The sequence below is a fragment of the Octodon degus genome, unplaced genomic scaffold (assembly GCF_000260255.1).
Source record: "Octodon degus isolate 3935 unplaced genomic scaffold, OctDeg1.0 scaffold00008, whole genome shotgun sequence".
In the NCBI taxonomy this organism is placed as follows: domain Eukaryota; kingdom Metazoa; phylum Chordata; class Mammalia; order Rodentia; family Octodontidae; genus Octodon; species Octodon degus.
In genome coordinates, this window is record NW_004524584.1 from 6,829,125 (window position 1) to 6,847,361 (window position 18,237).

Sequence of the window (18,237 nt, forward strand, 5' to 3'; positions counted from 1 at the left end):
TTTCTGTCCATGAACTCTTTGCCTACCCCTATGTCTTCAAGAGTTCCACCTACTTTCTCTTCCAGGAGATTTAGTGTCTCTGCTTTAATGTCCCAGCCCAATTTACTGTGATTAAATAATTATAATATTTGCCTAAGAATAGAGGTAGCCCCTGGTTTGTCATCTTCTAAGATAAAACCAAAGATTAATTAGTTCAGAGTGCAGAGATCCTTGAAGCCCGTGTTACCCAGTTGGGGCAAGATGGACAAGCTAATATGTTGAGGAAAAACTTAGATGCAGAAGGTCCAGGTGTGTGGGCCATGAACGAAGAGACAGCTTTTTCAGCAGTATATTTTGAGTGGCAAGAAAAGAAGAAGCGATGGGACTACAGAGAAGGCGGGGCCAGAGCGCAGACTGCAGTCTGGAGGTCTTTGCTTTGTCCTGGAGGAGCAGCTGGAAGCAGGATCTGGGCCGATGGGACAGAACCTCTGTCTGAATGCTGTCTCCGGAGCCCCAATCTTCTCTCCTGCTCCCCTTTCCTGGTACAACTAAAGGCCCTCAATGACCTCACCTTCCCCATTCCCCTTAGCTCCCTCTCCATCCAAGAATAGGACATGGGAAGGGGATGCAGCTGGGTCAACTGAGGCCAGGGAGAGAATCGAGTGGGACAGAAGCTGAGCATCTCATATTTCTGCTTTGCAGGACCCAGCAGTCCTTCAAAGTCTTATTGCACCAACAGTCATAAGATGCAGCACCTGGGAAGTGGGTCCAGGGGCACTGAAGTATCTGGATTGATCAGAAGTAGCATCTCCTGGAGTACCCAAACTGATCCCTGTTTCAGAATCACACACACACACACACACCCCAGGCTCTGCCAAAGCTGTGTTCCCAGTGTGATTTTGGAGACATTTGTCAGGATCTGATGGGCCAGCCAAGTAGCTCAGCGGATTAAAGCGCCTGCAAGCAGGCGCAGGGGCTGAGAGTTCAATCCCCAGGCCTGCCATGCTGGTCCTGCCCCCAGGACATGCTGAGATAGCAATTGAAACTGGGCTTGGTGGCACGCACCTGTAGCCCCAGCTCTTGGGAGGCTATAAACAAGAGAATCACTACGAGTCCGATCTAGTAGCGAGACCCTGAACACCCTGTAGACTCTTCCCTAAAATACAGAAGAAAAAAAAGGATCTGGCAGTGCTTGTGGTTGTCATGATTAGGAAGTAAGTACCACGGGCACTTACCAGTAAATAGATCTCACAATGCTACTAAATATCCTACAGTACACAGGACAGGACAGCCTCCTGTAAGGAATTATCTGTCCCAACATGCCAGCAGTGCTGAAGACAAGAATTAAGCCCTGCTGCAAAGGCTTAGGTTTCAGACAGAGCAGAGAAGCAAGAGCTCTCCCTCCCTCACGCTGTCTTCCTGGACCTCTGGCCAGCACACCCCAGGTCAGCATCCTTTCCAGAGACAGCTCTAGGAGGGGACATCACAGTGAGCTCCTACAAGTGACACTTTCCAGCATGACAGTGACAGTGCAAGGACAGGAGAGTTATCCATAAGGTAAGAAGGCTTTCATCTCTACACCCTCTCCACTTAGCCCCATCAGCAACAAGGGCACCAAGCAAGAGTTGCTGCTAGTTTCCATGTCTCAATAACCTGTACCCTGAAGGAGTCAGGTGACCTTGCCCCAAGTTGTTGAGGAGAACCCTGGAGGTTTACCTCAGTAATCTAAGACCTCAAGAGGTTTGTGCAATCCATGTTCTTAGTTCCTCAGTTTCCAGCCATGTGTGTTTGTGTGTGTGTGTACATGTGCCCACACATTTGTAAACAGAACTCACTTTAGCAAGAGAAAATCTGCCTCAGAAGTCTCCTATGTCCACCTGTCCATCCATAGCCTCAGCTCCTTAGGGACTCCAAGGCCACACTGTCAGAAGCCAATGACAGATGCCTCAGAGGTTAAGAAGGCAGTGGTGGCACAATGAGCGGCACCCTTTACATGAACCCAACTGAACCACAGATGCTGCAGTAAGACCTGCAGAGCCTGAGGTGTGGCTGTGTGCCCTGCTCGCACCTCCATCACTGACTTCTCTCCACCTGTCCCTTTCCTCACTCTTGAAAGGAAATAATGCCAGTTAACAATTGGAGGCCCCTTACCATGTGCCAGGCACTGTCCATGCATGTCACTCTCCCAACAGTCCTGTGAGAATTTTTATTATCCCAAAGATATGAATAAGAAAATGAAGGGGAAATGGCTGGTCCCTGGTCACATGGCCAGCAAACAGTGGGACTGGCAGGGGAACACAGGAATAGCCTGTGCAATACAAGCTATTCCAAGGACAATTCGAGACTTCTCAGGGATGTCAACAGCCCAAGGTGGGGAAGGGTTCCATGTGGGTGGCATTCATTAATGGTGGAAATTCAAATTAGGTAACATCGTCCACCTGGTGGGTCCATACTGCCAAAGGCTAGCGGGCATATGCCCATGTAAACACGCCTTAGACCTACAGCCAAATGCCCTGCTACTGTTGGCTGGGTAGGCCTGGCCCTGCTAAAAATAGAGGGTGCTCAGGTCCAGCTCCCAGACAGCAGCAAGCACCTCCCAGCCTGCCCCTCCTCTCCCCCTCCTCCCTTGCTGTTTGGGAGGAACCCAGCTTCTAGAAGAAATAGAAATTTCAAGAGAATTGATAGCTCTAGGCCCAGTGGGCATGATCCAAGTTCTGGAAGAGTCATAACTAGGGGTAGGTCCTGCCCCCAATACATCACCTAGCTGTCTCCTCCAAAACCCACCCAAGGAGTGAGTGCAGCTGAGGCCAAAGCTTAGCCACTGTCTGTACACCTGCGATTCAGTATGGAGCCCCTTGCTGTCTTTCTTGTCCTGAACTTCAAAAGCCCAACGTTGACAGCGCTGTGCGCGGTTTCTATCCAGTGCTTCTGTTCTGGAAGTCTGCTCCAGGAGATGAGGGACGACCCATCCCAGAAGATGGGGATGAGGCAGCACCCAGCTAGAGTAAGACGCGCTCCAGAACCCAGGACCTGCGCTTCAGGCGCGTGGGCTACGGGCGCAGGGAGAGAGGGCTGGGACGGCCTTGGCGCAGGTCAGGGCTCCAGCAGGGGATTTCCTTTCAAAGGTGACTTAGAGCCGCTCCATTAGGATAGCGCCCTCCCGGGCGGGCCTTAATGGCGTGTTTGGCAGAGTCAGCGAAACGCGGCGCCCAGCGCTCGGGCGGCGGGGGAGCGCCCTCTCCCGCGCCCTCGCCCTCTCCCGCGCCAGGCCGGGCAGCGGCGCGCGCGGGGCCATTTGCAGCGCAGGCAGCCTCACGAGCAGCCGCGGCGACCGGGCCGGGAGGGAGGGCGGCGTCATGGAGCTGAAGAAGGAGAGCAACGCTGTGGCCATCGACATGCTGTTGATCGTGCACTCGGAGAAGCGGCGCGCCGCGCAGGGCACGCACTCGGACCCCCAGGCGGAGCCCGACGCGCGTCTGCAGCGCGGAGGAGGTAACTCGCGTTGGGTCGGTCCCGGGACCCCGGAGCACCCCGACCTCCTTACCCCAGGGCCCGCACGCCGGGGGGCGCCTCGTGTGCGCCCTGAACGAGATCAGCGAACCCAGCCCTCTCCCCTACCGCTGCCTGTGCCTCAGCGCTTGGCAACAGCGTCTCGCGGCAACGCGTAGACTCGGGATTGTCCCAGATTGACTCTTCCTGCAGGCCTGAAGGTGCTTCCGTCCTCTTCCTCCGGGTGCCCTGTTTTCTCCCAGCCTCTTCCTGAAGGGTGCAGACCAGGGCTGGAAAATGCCCCGGAGAAAGGCTTTAGAGCCCCAGGCTGACCCCTGTGCATCCGCGGCTTGCTTTCCCACACAACACCCTTCGACTCAGGTGTGCTCAGGGGCAACCTGTGCGCAGTCAGACCCTTGGTGGCCTTGCATAACTAAAACACTCAAGTTTCCCTTTTCTTGAGCCTCTCCTCCAGCCTCCTGCAGACGAAAGGCATGAAAGGGATAAAAGGAAACACAGGCTGGGGTGGGATGGAGTTCGAAATCTGCACACCACTCCTGAGCTTAGCCGTCCAGCTTAGTTGTCCCCCAGACGTCCTGAGAAGTAAAACTGGTAAAATAGAGACTGGTTATAGAGTGATAGTGGAAGGTGACACCCAGGCCTCTGCTCTCAATAAATTATAGACGGCCAATAATGAAGGTAGAGAAGTCTGGGCACCTAGGGGCCCTGGATCTCTGATGAGCTGTCTCTGTGACTGGAGTGAGGGCACGCCATGCCGCGTCTTCTGCTCCCCACCTCTCCTCCCGCCATTCTGTCCCTAGCTTTTTGTGTCCCCAGGCCCCCTGTGCACATGGAACATCCACAAAGCCAGCTTCCGTGGGTGGCTCTCCCCAACTCCCACACGCAAGCTGAGGCTGCCCCACAGCTTTTGGGGAGCTCTTGGGAAGGCTGTCAGGGGAAGGAAATAGCCTGGAGAACTGAGAATGTTGACAGGTGTGCCAATCTTGGGGGGTATTTGGGGGTTGGCAGTTGCTTAGGTTAGTTGGTTCTTTGGTTCCTCAGGGTAGTTGTATGCAGGAAATCAACAGAGGTCATCAATTTCTTGATAGAAATTAAACTATTTCTACTACCCACACCCAATCCAGAAGGCTTCCCCCAGTGTGTGCTGCATGAAACCAAGTTCAAGGTCAGCTCTGAGTCCCCTCTGAGCACATCTGCCCTAAGAACTCTGACATCAAAGAGAGCAAAGAACACAAAGAAGGACCTTGAGTCAGCTTCCTCCTGAGGGCACCACTCACCCCTGCAACTCCAGTCTCCACCATGACTCAGAGGAGAAAGCACCCACTTCTACCTAATAGGAGCTATTATGTTTCTACAAAAATTTCCCTACTGGAGGTTTCTCAGGCATGTGTCACCTATTCACAGTCAGACAGTTCTGCCTCGGAGTGGAGAAGAAGAAACGTGCATGGTGTCTGATGTCTGCTGAGCAGGGATATTCTGAGACCCCAGGCTAAGCCAGCTTGAAGGCCCACTCCTCAGGACACAACCTTGGGAGAGAGAACACTGAACCAGACTAGCTTGTTTGAAGGCCTTCCATGGATGTACAAAATCCCAAGCCAATCCCTGCCTGTTCCTTGCTATCTTTTCTATGAGCCAGTTCCCCCAGTAGGAAGCAGCTCTTCTTGGCTCTGCACAGAATAGTGCAGAGTTCAGTTCTTCTCATGAAGCAGACACTGTGGTCTTGTGGCAGAAAGGATTAGGAAGACTAAAAGGACAAGAAGGCAAGAAGAGGGCAGCCAGGCTGGTCACCAGGGATTTGGCCTGCAAGGCTATCTTTCCTTCCCTCTGTTGTTCTAGCCCTTTCCCAGATATTTCCTTAGAGCAACATTTCTCCAAAACACGTTCTTTGGAGAGGAGACGTCCTGTCTTCCTTCAGCAGTATAGGAGGAAGCCAATAGCTGCCTGCACCAAATTACTACGTTCTATCCCAAAAATGTAAGAAACTCATGCATTCTACCACATGAGTCTATCAGCCAGCATTTCAAGTGGAAAGACCAGGCCACCTCGCAGGCCACCACAGCCACCTCACAGGCCACCACACTTTCCACACAGAGACTCACTTCTATTACAGTGGCTCCCGCTGCCAGAACATAGGTCAGTTCATTCAGGAGCTCGGTGTTGTAGTTACTGCTTCTAGCTGCTGCCGAGAACTCCCTTTCCCTCCTGCCACATCATCAGACTTGGTACAAGTGCATCTGCTTGGCCAGGCCCAAGCAGCCTATGTACATGTTCTAGCTGCAAGGGAGGCCAGGAGAGCAAGCAACTTCCACTTTCCACTGCCATCAGGATATGCAGGCTTCACCCACCCTTCTCACTCCACATCAAGGCTCTGTGGAGGAAGGAGAGGTTGGGGTTGGGAGGCAATGCAACACATCTAGAAATGAGCAGGAAGATGGATATGGAATAGCTTCTAAAATAACCCTTTTGTATTTATCTGATAATGATGTGGGAGTAGAAAGTGGACATCAATATTACAAAACTTCTCCCAAGATAATTCTGACGATCAACCTCATCACCCCTGAAAACTACTGCTTTAACATTTTTTTAATGTTTTAACTTTTGGGAGCTGCATTCTTGACCCAGAAAGCATCCCAATTCAAGGGCAGCTGCCCTTGGGACCCAAGAGAGCCGGTTCCACCAGCCCCACTTTAGCTCAGAGTCTGAAGCTGATGCATAGGTCACTTGCCCTGGGTCTCACACCACAGAAAGCCTCACCCTAAGCATCCTTGTGTTTCACAGGACTCCCGGGCGTTGGAAATGGGATCCGGAAGTGGCAGAAATTGGAAGGAAATGACCTTCATGGTAAATTCTCTTTTCTTTTCCCATTTTCTTTTCAAACTTTGGAATTCAATATATTGAAAAATACCTGGGGGCTTTCAGCTGTGAAGCCCTCTACCACCTCATGGTAGCTTTCTATCCTCTTTCTTTCCCATCTTTTGTCCCAAAATAAACTGTCTTTTGGAGAGAGAGAGAGAGAGAGAGAGAGAGAGAGAGAGAGAGAGAGAGAGAGAATTGGAAGATCATCTGGGTTGCATTCATTTAAAGACCAGCCCTTAAACATTTAACCACCTAGCAAAAGGAGGCCGCTTGGATTCAGCCAGCCATCCCCTCCCTCTTCCCAGACCTTTCCAGAGCTACTATGACCCTAGAAATTTTCCCTGGCACCAGGGACCCTACCCCTACTGTTCTGGAGGCTGTTGCTGACTACAGCAGGCCTTACTCTGTGCCCTTCAGAGATCAGTTAGGCCGGCCTCCCTTGGCACTGCACATGATGGGCACATGAGGATTCCAGTAAGAATCAGAACTCCCCTCCCACAGCCCCATTTGGAAGCCCCACCAGACTCCAGCCAGGTGAGCCCTGGAATCCAACAGCTGGGTTAGCAATGCCAGGCTGAAGGCACCACCCTCGAGGACCTTCACCAAAGGGGAAGTAAGACTGCACTTGAATAAGACCAAGTGACGATGCTCTGCCATCCCTTCAACAGTCACAAAAGGAAGGATGAGGTTCCAAAAGGAAAGTCATTCATTCATTCCTTCCACAAACACCTTTTGTACCTTCTTTGTACCAGGCACAATTTTAAATGTTGGAGATGAAAACGGGAACAAGAAGCCCTGTTCTGGCACCACATTAAAATGGGCATAATTATAACAACACTCCCATAAGTAGTGTTTCGAACTCCTGACAGAGAAGAGCTCTCCTGTGTCCTTTGTCCTGATCATGAAGAGGAGTCAACTTCAACACAAGTCCCCTCTCCACAGCCAGGAGACCATACCTTTCTGTCCTGGCTAAAGGGTGCAGTGGTTCGCTGGCTCTTGCTACTGGGATTGTCATTTGGTAGACGTGTCAACTTTACCTTGAGTGAAACAGACACCATAGCTACCATAGCTGCTGTGGTTTAGTGCGAATTATAAGAACCAGACTTTCAGAAACCAGTCAGCCACAGAAATAGCCACAAGTGGCAGCCAAGCTAGACCAGTGTGTGGGTAAGTGAGTGGGCAAAGCAAACCACTAGTGGGCACAAAGAGGCACTGTCTCCTTGTTCTGTGTAGCTCTCTCCTACCCTGCCTGAGCCATCTGGCATTCATCTGAGGGCTCTCTGGGAAGTATTGAAATGTTTTGCATCTGTCCTATTGTTTCTGTCTTCTAGGTTCCTGGTTTTTGGAAGAGGGAAGGTTAGTGGGAAATATCTTTCAAAAAAAACTGAGTGATACAATAACTTTACAAGTTTAGTGCAAGACTCATAAAAGACATAAAGTGCATCTTAGTATGATATGTCAGTCTATGAAGAGGTTGATTAAGGAAGTTCTTGCTAAACCACCCCAAAGACTGAGAGTTTGGAGTTGATGCAGGGCTGGGGAGAGGCTCTACAGTGGTCTTGAATTCTGAGATGATTCTGCTATTCCACCAATGTATGTAGTTTAAAATAAAATTTAATTTCTTTAGTGGTATGTTTATATGAATGCAGAAATTAGAATTTTCTTGGTGCTAAAGCTCAGGTGAAAGCTGACCCTTTCTCATACTTGCCTTGCATGTTCCAAGACACCTAGTGCCTATAACCAGCAGGCTGCCCAGCCCTAGCAACTGGATGGCTTTCATCTCAGAAGGAAGCAGCTGATGGCATGTGCTGGGAGAGTGAGTGCGCAAATGTGGCTGAACATGGCGTTGGTCCACAGGGGCACATTTTCCCCTGTTGCTGCCCTGTAAACTCCCTGGGCTTGGGTGTTGGTGGGGGAGGAGACTGGAATGCTTCAAACTTTTGGAAGCAGCAGGTGTTTGGGCTGAGGTCCCCTCCCACCCCCACTCAACCCAGCTTGCCCAGCAACGGACTTCCCCTGTGGTGATTGGCTGCTTTCCTTGGTCCTGGCCGAAGTCTGCCTAGCAGCACGGGGTCTGATGCCCTGCAACTAGAGGGAAACCAATTGTGTAGCCCCAGCTATAAATACCCTGCAGAAGCTATGCCAGCCAATCACCCTCCTTGAGGATTCCCTTTACGGATCCTGTTTCCTCCTAGAGATGCATCCAGCAGTGCCCGCAGGAGGCAGCCTCCTGTCCTCGCCTGAGTCTGACCTGGGGCTGCAGCCCAGAATGCCACATCACCCTGCATTGGCGCACAGAGTGGAGTTATCCTCATCAACTAGGGACCTCAGGGGCTGCCTGGGGCTGCTGCTAGAAGATTAGAGCAGGCAGACTTCTCTAGAGCGAGATCCTGCATGGATCACAAGTCTAGCCCTATTCAGTCTCTCATCCACCCACCCTGCTGGCTTCTGCTTGGGCCCAAATTGAGTGGCTGATTGATTGGCCAACCATAGGGACTCAGTGAAATAGCACTTGTTCAGGCCAGCGCCCCAGAGGTGTACTAGTGCCCAGGCTGAGGCACTGGTCTCACTAGCCACTTCAAGTGGCAGACCTCCTGCAGGACAGCAGGAGGCCAGAGGAAGATGATGCAGGCCAGGTGGTAGTGTTGGCAGAACCTGGTGCTGTCACATCCAGGCCTTTCTGAGCCTCTCTTCCATGCCTTGAAACAAGAATTCAGGGATCTGTGACCTAAGACCAGGTTACAGCCATAGCAGCAACTATGAAGAGGGAATCAAGTAAAGCCCATGCTTCTTGTAGGAAAGGAAGGGAAGAGAAACCTGTGGCTTCCCCTCAATGATCTACAGCAGGAGCTAGGCATATCTCTACAGCAGCCTGCCCTGCTAGACTCAGAGGACTGATCTATGTCTCAAGGACAGAAGTATTCATGATATGGGAAAGAATTTACACATAGTGAATGTCTCATATTTGTGAAACTGAACCAAACTGTACATCTTCCCAAGCCCAAGGCTGGAGTAGGAGGTAAAATCCCACCACCCTGTGCCCACTCTTCTCAAGGGGAAGCAGGAAGCTAAGTTAGGAACCTTGGGGTAGCTCCCTCCATGGAAAGCTATGAAGATAAGGAGCCATACGTGTGTGCGAGAGCGCTTTGGAAACTGATCGGGATCCAAACTTTGGAAACTGATTCAAAGTCAGGACTTCTGGCCCACAGACCCGGGGAAGTATGACCAACTTCTCTGTGAAGCCCAGCCTGTCTGGCTGCTGCTGGGAGGTGCATGGGGTGTAGGTCCACATGGGCTCACAGGCACTGACCACCCTGTGCAAGTATGTAGCTGACCTGCCTTATAGGGTATCAGATGGCAGTCTTATTCACACATGTGTGCACCTGGTGTAGGCCAGGCTGGTGCATAGACCCCTACTAGCCTGCCTTTCTTGTAGATGCACACAGCTCCCTATTCTGCTCAGGGAAAATTCCACCATGGTCCCAGTGGTCACTGTAGGCCTCTCTGTCTTCCTTAAATAGGAAACCTGGCAGAGAAGCAGCACCCTCAGCAGCCCCAGGTCATCACTTCCTATGACAACCAAGGTAAGTGATTCTCTGCTAGCTGTGACCTCTCCTGTGCCTGTGCCCCTCTGTCTGCCAGCCCGGCCTGAGACGGCCTGGGGTGTGCAGCTCCAGCTACAAGGAGCAGGTTTTCCTGCCCCGTGGAGGTAGGAATATCCTTTTTCTCTCCCTGTATGCCAGAGCAAGCATTGAACAGCTCTGTGGTCCAAGTCTGCCTTTCACTTGCATCAAGAAATGAAATCCTTGGACCACAGAGCCGAGCGTCATCATTGCCATCGTTGTCATCACCATCCTTAATATTTATTGAGTGCTAACTATGTGCCCAGTGTCCTGCCAAGCCATTTACACATTTATCCTCCTGTACATTAAGCTTCACAGCAATCCTACTTGATAGGTGCTTTCACTGTCCTTATTTTAAAAATAAGTAAACTGAGGCTTCGATAGGCAGTCCTGTATCCAAGATCACATGGCCAGCAAGAGTGAGCTGGCACTCTGGTCTCTTTCCCAGAAAGCCCTCAGATATTAATCTCCACTGGCTCAATTTCTGCAGCTACACTGTAGACCAGTCTCCCTCTGCTGGTTCACAGTGTCCAGGTCCTCCTTTGTCCTTGGCTTTGCCTCCGACTGAGCCTTCCCAGGGCATTCCACACACATCCGAGTCTGGTGCAGCAAGGCATGGAGGTAGGGCCCTTCCTTGGGAATCTTCCCTGTCCCAGGGCAAGCTGTGGAGGACAGGGAGGACCAGCCGTGGCATTACCAGGCTGACTGCACTTGACTGGATCTGGGACCACAACACTGCTGCAGGGGAGGGCTGGTTATTATGCACCCATAATGCAACTACTTTGTATTAAGCCCCCCAACCTGGTGTCAGGGCTCTCATAGACCCAGCCTAAGAATTACCAGCACTACTCTCAGTGCTGATGTCCTAACCTGCAAGAAGTCATCAGATGACTTTCGTAGTTAAATCAAGGGGGCAAGAAGTCATCTGATCAAATCAAGGGGGCTCCATCAGAAGCAGAAGGTTTTGGGGACTCTGCCATGTAGAGAACTGCTCTCAGACATGTCAGCAACCCAGTATCTCCACAAGATGCGGGCAGACAGTATGAAAGGGGCAAGCAACCCAGGACACTAGCAAGAGGGAGTCTGCTCTCAAAATTTGTATTCACCAACATCCCTTGAGGCTACAGTTCTGGGAGGACAGCTCCAGGACAGGTGAGACCACGGACCTCAAGATACCTTGCTAGAAGAGGTTGGATTAGCAACCACTTATCCCATTTAGTGAACAAAATGAAAGCTCCTGCCCCCGGTGGACTTGGTGTCCTAGTGGTGTCCTAGCTCGGAAGGGCAGATAATCCTACCAAGGAAAATACAATGAGTCAGATAAGGCTGAAGGAGATAATAAAGCAGGAATGATGACAAGGAGTGGCAGGTGAGCCACGCTGTAGATTGGGTTCCCACAGTTGCTATAGCAAATTTCCACAAACTTCATAGCTTAAAATAATACAGATTTAACCTTCTTAGGCTTCTAGAAGCCACAGTCTTCTGAGCTAGTGTCAAAGGATGAGCAGGGCTGGTTCCTTTTGGAGCCTCTAACAGAGCATCCATCCTTGTCTCTTTCTGCTTCCACTGACTGCTGTAAACCCTTCGCTTGTGGCCATTACTGCAGTCCCCGCTTCCATCATCGTGTTGCCTTCTTTCTCTTAACTAGTCAAGTCTCCCTTTGTCTCCCTCTTCTAAGGGCATATGCGGTTGCATTTAGGCCTTTCCTGATAATTAAAAATAGCATCACCATCTCCGAATCCTTAATGTAACCATGTCTGCGACGTGCCTCTTGCTGGGTAAGGTAACCCTCCAAGGTTCCAGAGATTCTGATATGGGTTTTCTCAAAAGCCATTATTCAGCCTACCGTGAGGAATGATGCAAAAGCGAGTAGGCTGGAGGCAGAACTCAGTGGCTGAGCACTTGCCTAGCATCGTGAGGCTCTAGGTCTGATCTCAAGTGTGAGAAAGAGAGAGAAGAAAAGCCTCCCTGAGGAGGTGTCATCCGAGCAGGAAGGAAGTGAAGGGAGGAGAAACCATGAGAACATCTGGCAAGAGCTGTCAGCAGAGAGAGCAAGAAGTGTGAGGCCCCACGCCGAGTGGGGAGCACCTCTGACATGCTCAGGGAGCAGGTGGCTCTGCTGGGCAGGGGAGGGAGGGATGTACGCAGGTGGGGGACAAAGATGAGTCACTGCAAAGGACCCGAGCATGATTTGTAAGGTCGAAGGGCTGCCCTCAGTGTCCCAGTTGTAAATGTGACAGCACATTACAAAAGGAAGTAATGAACACCTAAGTCAACAATGCCAAGTATCTAACATGAGCTCCATGGCTCCTGAGCACAATATGTACCCACACAGGCATGCGCATTCACACACACACACACACACACACACACACACACACACACACACACACACCCATATGCCTCCTGGTCTTTGTTAATTGATCAGTGTTCCAGGCAGCCACTTCCAATCAGTTAGAGTTAATTAACAATGAGAAACCTGTTTGCCATTCCAGAGCAGATTAGACCTTTAGACACATCCTGATTGAAACCTAAAAAGAATAGGTCAGGTGGGAGAAATTGCCCACAAGGTAAAGGCAGCCCCAAGGCAGTACATAAAAACATGTTGGGACTTGCCAAGTGTGTTTCTGCTTCCTCAGAAGGGCAAGAAAATGGAAAGCAAGCAGGTAGGGTTTAGGAAAAGCATCCAGAAGCCACTTCACGGGGCAGTAAGGATCTTTCACATGTTAAGATAGCCAAAGCTGCAGCTTCAGAAATGCTATCTGGATGCCAGCTGGGAACATAAGGGAGAGATGACATGAGAGAGGCCAGCCTGGCCGCCTGATGTCCCAGGAAGTGCCTCCTTTCCATTTGGTGTGATGTTAATGGTCAAGGTCAGTGTACTGGTGTTCACTTGTACTTAGGGTTTAGCGCTGACTATGAATTTTGCTCCAAATGATGAGTTTCTATAATTGGAGGTGGATCAAATTAACATCTTTTCTTAAAAGATGTTATTGGTACTTAAAAGTTGTATTTGGTATAGGAATGTCTGAGTCTGCATGCTCTGTCCAGGTAGGAAGCATGGTGTGCCTTGTCAAGGCCCCTCACTTTGAGACAGTGTGTCCATCCCAAACCCAGTTCTTGGAGCCAGTGGAACCTCCCAGAGGTTCTTCCATGCATCTGTGAAGAAGAGCAGTACTTGTACTCCAAGTTCAGGAGGGAAACCAAGAGAAACTGGGCAGGGGCAGTACTTGTACTCCAAGTTCAGGAGGGAAACCAAGAGAAACTGGGCAGGGACACCAAGGCTTTGCTGCTGTCCTGCAGTCATTGTTGAGCAGTCACACAGCTCTGGAGAAATCCAGGAAGTGAGACTCTGGAGAACATGGACCTTGGTCCCTGTCCAAGAGGGAAGGAGAATTGCAAGAAGGAAAGGGAAGACTGCAGGTGGTGACAGAACATATCAGACCATGAGACAATTCCTAACCGAGACCTGCAGAGACCTAGAGGGAGTATGTTAATGAACAGTGGGACCCCCCCCCCATGAAACTGTCCCAACTTCAGCCCTGGAAGGGCATATTCAGTGCTCTGTTTTTCAGCTCGATTGTCTTCAGCAGAGAGATATTGCCAAATTGTGAGTGGTTGGAAGTCCCTGGATGTGATGAGAGGTTTGGGAGAGAGCTTTGTGTTTGACACTCTGTCCGTGCTAAGCTGGCTTTCACAGCTCCTCAAAACCTGTGGAGATTGTCCCAACGTAGCATTTTCCAAACTGTGTTTGACAACATAATATTGGATCAAACAGTTTTGCTGCAAACTTCTCAGAGCACGGTGAATTGGGACTCACAGGTGTGGGGAGCGAGCATGCTTCCCCGTTCATCCTTCACGAACCATTTTGTAGCGACGCATCACCCAGCACCCACTTTGAAAAGCATCTCAGAGCATTGTGGGTGGAGAACGTCGAAGAGCCAAGAGCAGGTCCATGCCTCATGCACCAGGGGAAGACACACAGGGGCACGGGCTGGCCGCTCAGGCGGCATCACCTGGTCTACGACCAGAGCTGAACTTGAATTCTAAAATAATGGCTTTATTATGCAATCACAAGGCTGAAACTCTGTGACAGTGAATACGCTGGGAACTACACCTCAAGAATGAATATTAATTCCAGCTTCTAGGAGGCTGAGGCAGAAGGACATCAAGTTAAAGCCCAGCCTGGGCAACTTACGTGATTTTGGGAAACCCTGTCTCAAAATAAAAAGATAAGAGTAACAAAGGCCAAGGTGTAGCTCAGCAAAAAGATAATGAGTTTGATGCTTACTGCAAAAAGAAAGGGGTTCACTCCTTCAATGCAATATCCATGTTTGTTAATTGTTTTGAGAACTGGCCTTTTGGGGGTGCAGAGCAAGTTTATAAGCTACACAAGAAAATCAATATGGCTTTCTGCAAAAAATAATTGCACCACATTTAGCAGACAAAGTGTTAATAAAAGGCACTTTTACAAAAATCAATAAGAAAAAAGTAAAAAATTAATAGGAAAATTGTCAATTTGCAAAACAGGAAATTTAAATGGCAAATAATATAGGAAAACAATATTACACTAAAAATTAAATGCACAAAAACAGAGATACTGTTATTCATTGATAAAAATGTAAATACTTGCTAAAATCAAATGTCAGTATCAGTAACCTATTTTTGCATTATGCCCCGTCAGAAAATTTATCTGCTGAAAATAGTGAGAATTCACTCAGCTAGCAAGTCTGCAGGTGGCCTCGCCTTCCCATACAAACACTGCCCAGCTGGTTGCAGCTCTTGGCAGGGCTTGCGCATGTGTCGGTTGTCAGCTGCAGAGCTGGTTGGACACCAGCTGGTCCTGGAGCGCCTCACCTGAAGGCTGTGCCCTGCTCCATGCGCTGTCTCATCTGCAGCCTGGCCCACCCACGGGCGGTGGTGGCAGGGATCCCATGAATGAGAGCCATAGCCACACCATCACTCCCAGCAAGGCTCGGGACTTATATAACAGCCCTTCTGCCACACGCTTTTTTGGCCAGACTAAGTCACAATGTAGTCTAAGTTCAGGGAGTGAAACAGAAGGCCCTTCACTGGGAAGAACACAGTATCTTAGCCAATTTTGCAGTCACCCAGAGTAAGAATGAGGAAAATGGCAGTACTTTTGCACTCTTGGTAGGACTATGTATAAACCAATAAAATGGCTCATGAAAAAGATTTGCCAAAATCTTATAACCCATTTAAAAAATCTTCATGTTTTGCATACATATATATTTACCCAAAGGATTGAAAAGTAATAGGGCTGGCCAAATAGCTCAGCCAATTAAAGCGCCTGCTAGCAGACACAGGGGTCAGGGGTTCAATCCCTGCACCTGCTGTGCTGGCCCCTCCCTCAGGATGCACTGAGACAGCAATTGAGCCTGGGCGAGGTGATGCACACCTGTAATCCCAGCTCTTGGGAGGCTGTAAACAGGTGGATCACTATGAGTCTGATCTAGTAGTGAGACCCTGAATACCCTGTAGACCCTTCCCTAAAATACAAAAATAAATAAATAAAATAATGACCTATAGCAATATTTGCCAATATTTGGAGACTTAAATAAAGCAGATTGCAAATAGCATGTTTATTAGAATTCTGCTTTTGAACTTTTAAATGTAGAAATTATGTCTGAAATGATTTTTACCTCCTTGGTATCTTCCTGTACTATACACATTTTTATTTTTGTTTAATTCTACTTGGGTTTTTTGTCTATCTGCTGTTAGTATTTTTATTTTTAATTAAGAGTCAAGGAATTTAATTTTTTTGGCCAGCGAGATAGCTCAGAGGTCTAAATCACCTGCTAGGTAAGCTTAGGCTGGCACAAGGGGCTGCGGCTCGATCCCCGGCACCACATGCCATGTCAGCCTCGCCCTCAGGGTGGGCTGAACCAGCTTAAAAAAGAAAATTAAGTTTTGTAGTATGTCGTGTACTCCTGACTTTTAACACATGCAAAGATTTATATAATAATCTCCATACTCAGGATAATGAACACCTCCACTTCGACAATGTTCCCTGGCCCAAGTCTAATCTCCCCATTACTCTTAAGAGTTCCTTTGTGTTGTTTAGGATTTCTTTGCATTGCCACATCACCAACTGTCTACCTAACCTTTCCCAGAAGGACATTCACGTTGTCTCCAGTTTGGGGTAGCATGAGTGAGGCCACTGTAAATGTTCCCACGGAGGTTTTAGTGTGAACATAACTTTTCATTTCTCTGGATTAAAAGCCCAAGAACACAGTTGGTGGGTGTTTTTGCTAAGTATATGTTTTGTATTGTAAGACACTGCCAGTCAGTCACCCGCAACACCAGCTCCTTAAGAAATTGAGGCGGGGGAGGGGGGTCACCTAAACCCATGTCATCTGTTTTTTTTTGGGTTTTTTGTTTTGTTTTTGTTTTGCTTTGTTTTGTGGGACTGGGGATTGAACTCAGGACCCTGTGCTTGCCAGGCAAGCTCTTATTTTACTGAGCTATCTCCCTGGCCCTTCGTTTAAACCCATGAACACTGGACCAGCCTGGGCAATATAATTTTTTTTTAAAAAGTAAGGAACACAAAAAGAAAGAAAACTGCCCAACTATTTTCTCAAGTAGCTATTCTATTTTATAATCCCATCAGGAATGTATAAGATCCAGTTTCTTTATATTGTGTCAGCATACAATATTATTATTCTTTTTAACTACTCGTTTGTGTCATACCTTTTTGTTTATTCCTCTAGCTCAAGGTGTATCAATTTTACTTATCTTTTAAAGAGGTAGGTTTTGCTTTCATTTATGTTTTGTTTTATGTTTAATTTCACCAACTTATTCTCATATTTACATCATTTCTTTACTTGGCCTGGATTTTATTTTCTATTATTTCTCTGTCTTACTAAATTAGAAGTTTAGATTAATAATCTGAGATCTTTCTTCTGTTCTGATGTAAGAATTTAATGCTACAGATTTTCCTTTAAGAATTTCTTTGTCTTCATAGAACACATTTTGAAATGAACACATTCTAGATTTTCATTCTTACTGAGTTCAAAATATTTTCTAATTTCTCCCAAAGACTCCCTCTTTGGGAGAATTATTTGGAAGTATGTACTTAATTTTCAAGTATTTGAAGAGTTTCCAATTAATCTCTATCTTTGACTTCGAGCTATAACTGCATGATAGAGAACAGCTTTGTATGATGTTGATTATTTTAAACTGGTTTAAGGTTTGTTTTACTACATAGCATAAGTTCCATCTTGGCGAATATTCTGTAGACACTTGACATGAATTTGTATCATGTTGTCGTTTCATAAGGTATTCTACAAATAGCAAATAAATCCTGCTAACTGATGGTATTGTTCACTTATTGTATGTAGTTGCTAATTTCCTATTAAACCTCTCAATTATGGTACTTGACAGAGGTGTGCTAATATCTCCAGTTGTGATTGTAGATTTGTCTATTCTTCCTTTGGGTCTTTTTTTCCGTGTTTTTCTATTTTATTTGGTACATTTGAGATATACATAACAATCACATATCATAGAGCATTTGTACCTGTACATTCCCATCCCCTCCCATCAACTCTTCTTCTTCTTCTTGTTTACAAAAGTTTTGTGTCCCTTCTTCTTCTTCTTCTTTGTCTTTGTCTTTGTCTTCGTCTTTGTCTTCGTCGTCTTCTTCTTCTTCTTCTTCTTCTTCTTCTTCTTCTTCTTCTTCTTCTTCTTTGGTTTTTTAAAATCATTTATTTATTTGGTACAGAATCTCACTGTTCAGCTCAGACTCATAGTGATCTTCCAGTGCTAGGATTACAGGCGGGAGCCACCATGCCTGGTTTCGATGGCCAGCACGGCCTGAGGGATCAAACCCGGATCCTTGCGCTTGCCAAGTAGGCATTTAGACTGCCAATCTGTCTCCCCTCTTCTTTTGTTTTTTTGTCCTTCTTTCCTTCCCTCCTCCTCCTCCTCCCTTGTTCCTCTTCTCATTTGAATATTTTCTTCCCATTTCCCAGTATCTGTTATGCATTTTTGTCCTCATGCGCACTTTTGCTTTCTCACACCAGAGAAATCATTCAATATTCAAATCCGTTTATTTCACTTCAGAGTATGGCCTCAAGGTGCATCCATTTACCCAGAAGTGTCTCAAGTTTATCCTTCTTTATGGCCAAATAGTACTCCATTGCATAAAAGAAATCCATCTTCTTTATCCATTCATCAGTTGATAGGCATTTGGCTTGTTTCCAAGCTCCAGCTATTACAAATTGTGCCAACATAGATATGGGTTCACATA

At 48.0% G+C, this 18,237-nt stretch overlaps 1 protein-coding gene across 2 annotated transcripts in view; it reads left to right on the forward strand.

The window, feature by feature from the left end:
* The first annotated feature begins 3,279 nt into the window (after nt 1–3,279).
* Ky (kyphoscoliosis peptidase) overlaps nt 3,280–18,237 on the forward strand; it is a 39,958-nt gene continuing 25,000 nt past the window's right edge. The window contains exons 1-3 of one of the 2 annotated variants that reach the window (XM_023706494.1): nt 3,280–3,471; nt 6,268–6,330; nt 9,867–9,929. In XM_023706494.1, coding sequence (XP_023562262.1) covers nt 3,336–3,471; nt 6,268–6,330; nt 9,867–9,929 — 262 coding nt within the window. In that variant the 5' untranslated portion in view covers nt 3,280–3,335. The remainder of the gene's footprint in view (nt 3,472–6,267; nt 6,331–9,866; nt 9,930–18,237) is intronic. The other variant, XM_004625003.2, reaches the window with a different exon arrangement.